Genomic DNA, 8,723 nt, shown 5'->3' with positions numbered 1-8,723 from the left:
ACTCTATAACCAATAAAAGCATCCTTACTCAGAGTGGGGCTAGAATCCCAGACTGTGGGCCTGCTTGGTACTGAAGTTGGTGTGCAATATGGCTGTACTTGGAAGTCACCAAGGCAAATCTATTGTTGGCATCCAAAGCAGATTATAGTCTTCTCTCACCACCAGAGAGAACATTTGTTTCCTGAAGATGGGGACAGTTGAAAAGGGTGATGTAAAACTGTCATTCCTGGTGAGCGTGTCTCCTTTTATTTCTGCGCTTACTTTAGGTGCTAAAATCTCACCTGATTTCTGAGCATTTGTGAGGATATGTTCACATGCCCACCCTCGCTCAAACTGCGGTTTCTATGATGAATACTATGAAGCCCTCTCTTACCAGCTAGGTGACGTCATGCAGAGATTATTAAGATTTAGTTTACTTTTAATGATGCGTATGGGAGTATGTGCAGCTGTGGGTACGGGTGCCCACAGAGCCCAGAAGAGGGTCCTGAAATTCAAATTCAGGTTCTCTGTAAAAAGCAGTACATGCTCTTAATTGTTCTCTCTCTAGCCCAGAGTCCAGTGATTTTTAGTTAGCATTTAAGTGTCCTTGTTACTAATCTTGGGAATTGAGTTTTCCAAATTCTATATTCTTAACTCTTTTATGGACACCTTGACTGATTAAGAAATTAAGAAATCAGCAATTCTTTAGCAAATCGAAACCCTGCTTGCTCATTTTGTCACCAGGGAATCATGAAAGCCACTCTCTGAAGATCAGAGGCTGCACACATACGCTAAGGTAAGAGCGGCAGATCTACCTGGGCCCTGTATGGATATTTGATACCCTGGGAGACCACAGCCCTTGTGCTTCCTGACTTTGTGACAGCAATTCTGATACATCTTACTTACTTATGTCTCCTTTGTTCCCCCATCAGGAGCGCCAAGGTTAGGGGAACATCTTAGAAACTCAAACTGTCCCCACCACCAGCCCATGATGCTTCCTCTAAAAACACACACGGAAAGTTGTCAGAAATGCAATATTTAATGAGCTATTCTAAATGATGAAACAAGAGTAATATGAAATTTTCTTGGTTATTATCCGCATAGTCAGTCTTGACACTACACAATGTGGCAAAACAAGGAACATGAGCACACAGAGGCCCTGCCAAGGATAACCGCTTCATGATGACTCCAACCTGAGGAACTATGAGCACTCATGCTTGTAGAGCTTGAACTCTGTTACCCAGGGAAAGGTACCAACAGTGAACAGGCAGATGAAGGTCTGAGGGAAAAGAATAAGAGAAGACATTGAAAGGAGACGGTGAAGGAAGCTTGTGGCTTGTGCTCCAAATAGTATCTATTTCACCCTTTCACTTCCATAGACCAATAGGTAGTAGAAGGAGACAAGGGCCTTTGGACATGATTATCCAGCGAACCCTTGGCAAGTGTTGACCCATATCTTGATCTAAAGCCCCATGGTAACCCAGGACACTTGCTTTCGTTCCATGGGCAGCAGACAGTGACCTATAGACAAATATCTAGGATGTCCCTGTGTGATTCACATACCTAACAGAAAGCACCCTGCTAGGATTACCAACTGTGATGCTTGGTTTCAACTATCAACCTAACATGATCTAGAATCATCTGGGATGATGTGGGATTTCCCTCTGTATGCTGTGATGACCATTGGTTAACAAAGAAACTGTCTTGGGCCTGCGCAGGGAACAGAGCTAGGTGGGGAAAACTAAACTGAAGAAGGAAGAAGGCAGAGTCAGAGAGAAGCCATGTAGCCCACTGGAGACAGACACTAGAAACTTTAGCTGTTAAGTGACAGCCCCATGGCAATACATGGATTAATAGAAATGGGTTAAATTTATATGTAAGAGTTAGCCAATAAGAAGCTAGAGCTAATGGGCCCATTAATTAATGATTTAATTAATACAGTTTCTGTGTGGTTATTTTGGGGCTAAGCTGCCAGGAACAAACTAGCGGCATCCTTATTACAAATCTGGGAAGATCGTTTCAGTGAGGGATGACATAGATCAGGTTGGACTACAAGAATGTTGGTAGGGGATTGTCTTGATTACATTAATTACAAAAGACCCAGCCTACTAGGGGCGGCACTATTCCCTGGGTTTGGAACCTGCACTGTAATCAAGTGAGAAAAGGAAGCTAAGTACTAGAAACTTGAGTCCATTCGTTTTTTTCTCTACTCGTGACCACATATGTCTTATGACTAACTGCCCAGTTCCTACTCTCCCAGCCCGTCCCTGTAGCCCTCACAGCTGTAAAAACCATGGAGGTGTGTGCCCTGCCTTACATTATTCGGACTGTAGCTCTGCTGAAATTGGCAAGTGTCGAGGCTTTCCTCAAATTTCTTGCACACGGTTCTACGCAGCTGAAGCTTCATGGAGTATACAGCTGGAAAATACACCTGCACACAGAAAAAAAAAATTGAAGTGAACAGACCCTTCTTGCCACTTAAGAGACTCTGTGACTGTGCTCAGTGTGTGATCCAGCTTCTTCTCCATTTGGAGTTCTTCCAAGGCCTGGTGTCAACTCTATGGAGACAGAAGCCAGGGAGGCAGTCTCTAGATTAGAGAGTTAAGAACCCAAAGTGGAAGAACCTGTTGGAAAGCAGAGACGTCAAGGCTGAGTCCATTATCTCCAGTCCCTGTAACCCATATTCGGCCATAAAAACCCAGACTTCACTCTCAGCAGACACCTGAACTTACACCTGCATTCCCAGAGAACACAGGACATGCTCTGGCAGGGTGGTGGCTTTACCAGTGCTTACTGGAGAGTCAGCCCTGACACAGATCTCCAGATACTTTCTCAACTGAGCTATAAGTAACACCCCTGCAGTGCAAGCACAGCCCAGAGCAGTGTTTCAGGAGAAGCCTCGTTCCTTTTACAGTGTGTGCTTCTGAAAACCGCTTCGATGTTGAGCAGTGATCTCAGAGGCCTCAGCGCTGGGCAGGGCTAGAGGCCCTCGACCTTTCCCTTGCCAGGGAAGGAGAATTGAGTGCCCCTCCCTCACAGCCAGAAGTGCAACATTGGAGATGAGCGTTGCTATCCTCACCACATTCTGTAAGGGTGTTATAGGAAGATAAAGAGGGTCTGATGTGGTAAGTGGGCAGAGTGGGCCAGCCAGGGGCCCAGAGCAGGAGGGAATTGAGAAGAGGAGCTGTCCGGTGCTCTCTTTCTGTGCTCCATGAATCCCCAGCCTCTTTTCTGTTTATCTTTGTTTTACTTTATCCATTTTTTTTTACCAATTACTGTTTCGGTTTGTTTGTTTTAAATTTTGTGTCTGACTTATGTTTCAGCTTCATCTACCAGCACCTTTATGTGTGTGAATCTTTTACTTACTGAGTGGTTTTATCTGCTTAAAAATGTCTGTTCTGGGGCCAGTGAGATGGCTCATCAGGTAAAGGCACTTGTCACCAAGGATGACAGTCTGAACTCAATATCCAATGTTTACATGGTGGAAAAAGAGAACCGACTCCCCTGTTTATTCTCTGACCTCTGTGTGTGCCAACACACATACAACACATACACACACACACACACACACACACACACATTAAATGAATGAATGAATATAATAAAAATCTTTAAAAAGAAATGCTCACTCTAAAAATACTCATTTAAAGTGTTTCAAACCAATAAGAATGACATATGTATCTTGCATGTGGATAGAACATGATCTAATTTTAAAAGAATTTGTGTGGGAAAAGTATGTTAAACATTGAAATTGGCTGAATTAGGTTATGCATAGCTTGCAAAAGAGGTGGATTGCCCTCTCCTGTTCCTCACTGAGTGAGTAGCAGGTATATTCAGGCAGGACAGGCAAGGATGCGGTCACTTACCTCCTCCTTCCAGGAACTCAGGATATGTTCCACCCTGTAGGCGTATCCCTCCTGACTTCTCTGGTTGAACGTGTCCACAGCAAACTCCACTGTGGGAAGGAAATAAATAGAGGTGGCCGTTTCCTCATCGGCCTTTGAGACAGGCGTGATGAGGGACTGGAAGCTCAGGAAGAGCAGCAGAAGAGCATGAGGGAGAGGTTTCCTTTCCTGTGTATAGGACATGGTGCCAGAATTTCACAGTCACTGCCTTGCCTGTCTCAGCCCGTCGGTCCCACAGGAGCTTGCTTATCAGGCCCAGCTCTAGCCCGTAGACTCTTCAGCTCGGGCACAGACTCCACCTTCTCAGATGTCTCTCTGAGTTACACCCTCTCCTATTCTTGTTTGCTCCAACAAAGATGTTTTGTTTTGTTTTTGATTTTTGGGTCTATTTGTATTTTTGGTTGGGTTTTGGCTTTGTATTTTTTGTTTGCTTGTTTTTGTTTTTGAGACAGGGTTTCTCTGTGTACCCAGGCTGTCCCTAGAACTCACTATATAGACCAGGCTGGCCTTGAATTTGGAGCTCTGCCTGCCCCTGCCTTCTGAGTGCTGGGATTAAGTGCATGTGCCACCATGGTCTGGTTTTTAAATCACCCCCAGTCCTGGAAAAAGGAACAGGACACCAAACAGGATGTGCTGGAGACAATCGGCCAATGGGGAAGAGCATACTTAGATGTGCTCAGCCACATCTGCTCCTGATCTTCAGTGAGACAGAGGAGCTGTCATCAGAACCCTCCAGATTTGAATACTAAATCTAAGACATGGCCCTAAGACATGTGTGTGTTAGTGGAAGTCAGTGAGGCAAGGAGCGACTGAGATGCAAAGAATAAGAGAGAAGAATAAGCTTTGAGTCTGAGGAGGCACAGCTGCTGGAGGCTCATGGGACATGCGCAAAGCCTGCCTGAGCACCACTGGCCTGGGGCCTACGGGATTAGGCTGAGATGAAGACCACTGTCCTGTGTCACTTCCTTCATAGCTTTGGTCCACCTACTGACAGAGCAATTGGTTGTACAGTTGGAGGTTCAGTGAGAGACACTGCCTCAAAAAAATAGGTGTGAGCAATAAAGACAACTGACCTCAGATGTGGTCTCTGTGTGCATGTGCACACACACACATACACACATATACACACACATACTTTTATTGCTGACCACACATCTTCCAAATGTCCCTAGTGAAAAGGCAACGAAATAAACTTCCTTTACTATAGTTGTGGCACCTGATCACATCTTTTGAAAAACAAAAATTTTAACCATCATCATGTTTCAGTTCTTTAACTATATATATATATATAGTTATATATATATGCATATATATGGGTTTTATTTTATATTTCTAACTCATTGGTAGATGCATGTAGGATAATGACTATGGTGACTTCTTTCTCTATTCTTTTGATTTTATTGTTATGTTTGTTTTGTTTGTTTGTTTTGAGAATAGGGTATCAGTATACAGCCTAGACAAGTCATGAACTCATAATCCTTCTGTGTCTCTTTCTGAGGTTATGGGATTACAGACATAGAGATAGATAGATAGATAGATAGATAGATAGATAGATAGATAGATAGATAGATAGATAGATAGAACATTAGGGTTTTTTTTCTCTGTCACTTTGCTTTCTGTCCCTTGAGCTTTGTCCTGGCCTCTGATTTTTTTCCCCTTCTCATCCTTGCAGTATTCTCAGCAATGGTCTCCACTAGTGGACTCTCGTGTGCCTTGGTAACACGTTGTTGTTAATATAAACCTTGTTGTCTCCACACCCCTTTATGTTGAGTAACCCTATGAGTAACCCTAAGCTATGGCCACACACAACCTTTGCCTGTCTCCTTCCTGGAAGTGGGGACCATTTTCTCCCTGCTTCCCAATGGTTGCACATGGTTCCCACCCTTGTCTTTTAATGGTAGATTGTCTGTTTTTTTTTTTTTTTTTTTTTTTGGTTTTTCGAGACAGGGTTTCTCTGCGGCTTTGGAGCCTGTCCTGGAACTAGCTCTGTAGACCAGGCTGGTCTCGAACTCACAGAGATCCGCCTGCCTCTGCCTCCCGAGTGCTGGGATTAAAGGCGTGCGCCACCACGGCCCGGCTGGTAGATTGTCAACTATGTCCCAAGAGCTATTTCCAGGCCACCATCTGCTGTGTAAATGTGGTTTATTGATCTTCGATTACCCTCCTTCGTTTATGCATTGCTCATAGCTGTTCTTAAGACACAGGAGTAGCACTGAGTTGTTGAACAGAGAGCCCATGCCCCCCAAACACAAAAACAGTTTATCTTTTCATATTTTTCTTCCATAAGTAGTGTGCTTAGCCGGGCGGTGGTGGTGCACGCCTTTAATCCTAGCACTCAGGAGGCAGAGGCAGGAGGATCTCTATGAGTTTGAGGCCAGCTTTGTCTACAAGAGCTAGTTCTAGGACAGGCTCCAAAGCTACAGAGGAGAAACCCTGTCTCGAAAACAAAAACAAATGAACAAAAAAGGTAGTGTGCTTAACCCTGTCTCAGACCATCCAGATATGGTCTTTGTAGTCTCTGACATATCATAGTACCTCAGTTATTCATGTTAGCTGCATTTCTGGAGATCTGTGTCATGCAGTTCCTTCATGTATGTTGGTCTCCATAGAAGGCAGACCTGGGAATGTCTTGACTCATGTCTCTTTCTTTACCCAGAAGAGAGAGGTGTTACCTTGTTCAGAAAAAGAACCATGCTCCTTCTTCACCAACATCTCAGAAGATACACTCTTTCTATGATAAGAGAAGTAAATAATCAAAACTGGCAAAAATTTCCAGGCTTGTTGCCTATATTAGGGAATATACACGAAAGACAGAGCTCCAAGTTCTGAAGCTTAGACTGAGCGTGTGCCCTGGCCAGCCTGAACAAATTGTTAGGGCAAGGAGAAAGACTTTTTAGAGAGTTGACAAACTGAAAAGATGTACCCTGTGACCAACAAAGACCACTTGCCTGGATGTTGTAGGTATAAGACTTGCATAGAAAACTGGCAAGGTAAGCTGGGCGGTGGTGGCGCACGCCTTTAATCCCAGCACTCGGGAGGCAGAGGCAGGCGGATCTCTGTGAGTTCGAGACCAGCCTGGTCTACAAGAGCTAGTTCCAGGACAGGCTCCAAAACCACAGAGAAACCCTGTCTCGAAAAACCAAAAGAAAAAAAAAAAGAAAGAAAAAAGAAAACTGGCAAGGTGGCTCAGCAGGTAAAAGCACTTGCTGTCAAGCCTGAGGTTTGAGCTACAGAACCCATACGGTGGAAGAACAAACAGACTCCCCCAAGTTGTCCTTAGAGGCATACCCAAGTGCGCCTGATCACACATATATACCCAATAAACAAATAAGCAAACATGTATGGAGTCTAAAAGGCATGCCGGATAGGTTGGCTGGCAGCAGAGTGGTTAGAAACTTCTGGAGTCTACTCTTCTGATACTAAGGCAGAGCTGTTGCTATCTGTAGGACGTTCTGAGTTCTGTGAATCTGAAGGAAAAAAAATGCTGATTAGAAAGTCCCAGGGACTCACATCTTTTTAGTTCCTTTCCCACGAATGGTTGATTCTGTGGATCATTGTTAGGACAGAAAAGGCTTCTTTTCAGTAGAGAAGGGGGAAGATAGCAAAGGGCTACTTTTCTAGGACATAGATAATGAAAAGCTACTCTTCCAAGGTAGGCGGGGAAAGATAGAGGCAACTTTCCCTGGGAGACAGGAAAAGGAGAGACATTCTCTAGATAATAGTTTTCAGTTCTTGGGTGGCTTTAGTCAGATGTGTCTTTCCTAACAAAGCCTGTGGAAACCAACCATATATTGCACAGCCTCATAGCCTTCAGAGTGACTTTTAAAATCAGTGGAAAGCTTGCAGCCTAGAGGATTCACTCATCTCCCCTTGCTAAGAGCTCCACCTGACCTGGAACTGCCCTTTTCAGGTCCACAACTCTTTCTATATGTTGCTCTTTTCCAGTCAACAGTACAGATAGATCCAAGACATAGAACAACACCTAGGGCAAATGTAAAAGGATATTTTAATGGTACTCCCCTGGGGTGGATATATATTTTAGTCCTAATGACATGAAATAAGATTCCTCCTTAGTCCCATGATCCTTATGGTTACGGACCAGATGATCTTTTGAACAAGGTCAGAATGAGGCATTTTGCCAGTGCGTATGTGCCATTAGTTGGTTAAATTCCCTGAAAATAACTCATCTTTAAAAATAGGCCATTTATTTTTTTATAAGAATGGGCATTAAGAGTCTGAGGAGATGGCTCAATTGGTAAGCTACTTGCCTTGCAGGGACAAGGATTCAAGTTTGTATCCACAGCTCAACATGGTGACACATGCCTGTGATCCTAGCCCTGAGGAGACAGAAGCAAGAGGATTTCTGGAGCTCACTGGCCAGCAAAGTGTTGTCAAATCATTGAGCTTTGGGTTCAGTGAGAGACCTTATCTCAAAAGATAAAGTGGATATGGATAGTAGAAGATAACCTATATCAACCTTTGGCTTACACACATGCACGCACGCACGCGCGCACACACACGCACGCATGCATGCATGTATACTCACATGACAATACTTACATATGCATATACCATATACCACACTACATATATGCAAAAAAGAATTTATGTCAAAAATTAGAGTTGAGATGGAAAATACAACAATGAAAGCTCTAAGTTTTGGCTGACCCAAATACAGTGTCCCTCCTGATGGAGACGGCACAGTGTGACAGAGATCAGGAGAAGTAAATGGATCTGATGAAAAGTGAACTAAGAATATTGGACCCCATTTTCTGGGACCAAGGTCACCCCTGTGCAGAACCAAGTAACGCACTGAACTGTGTTCTGGTCTGTATAATT

General features: G+C 43.9%; 1 protein-coding gene across 1 annotated transcript; it reads right to left on the bottom strand.

Moving 5' to 3' along the window:
• Nucleotides 1-1,077: 1,077 nt before the first annotated feature.
• Nucleotides 1,078-4,104, bottom strand: LOC142845106 (cystatin-9-like). Its single transcript, XM_075963861.1, has 3 exons — nt 3,846-4,104; nt 2,297-2,410; nt 1,078-1,258 (listed from the first exon to the last, which is right to left on the bottom strand). The coding sequence occupies exons 1-3, from the start codon at nt 4,065-4,067 to the stop codon at nt 1,181-1,183; spliced, it is 414 nt and encodes a 137-aa protein (XP_075819976.1). The 5' UTR covers nt 4,068-4,104; the 3' UTR covers nt 1,078-1,180.
• Nucleotides 4,105-8,723: the final 4,619 nt, after the last annotated feature.

The sequence above is a fragment of the Microtus pennsylvanicus genome, chromosome 2 (assembly GCF_037038515.1).
Source record: "Microtus pennsylvanicus isolate mMicPen1 chromosome 2, mMicPen1.hap1, whole genome shotgun sequence".
NCBI lineage: Eukaryota > Metazoa > Chordata > Mammalia > Rodentia > Cricetidae > Microtus > Microtus pennsylvanicus.
Note: the sequence above shows the minus strand (reverse complement) of the source record. Positions and strands in the feature narration are given on the sequence as shown.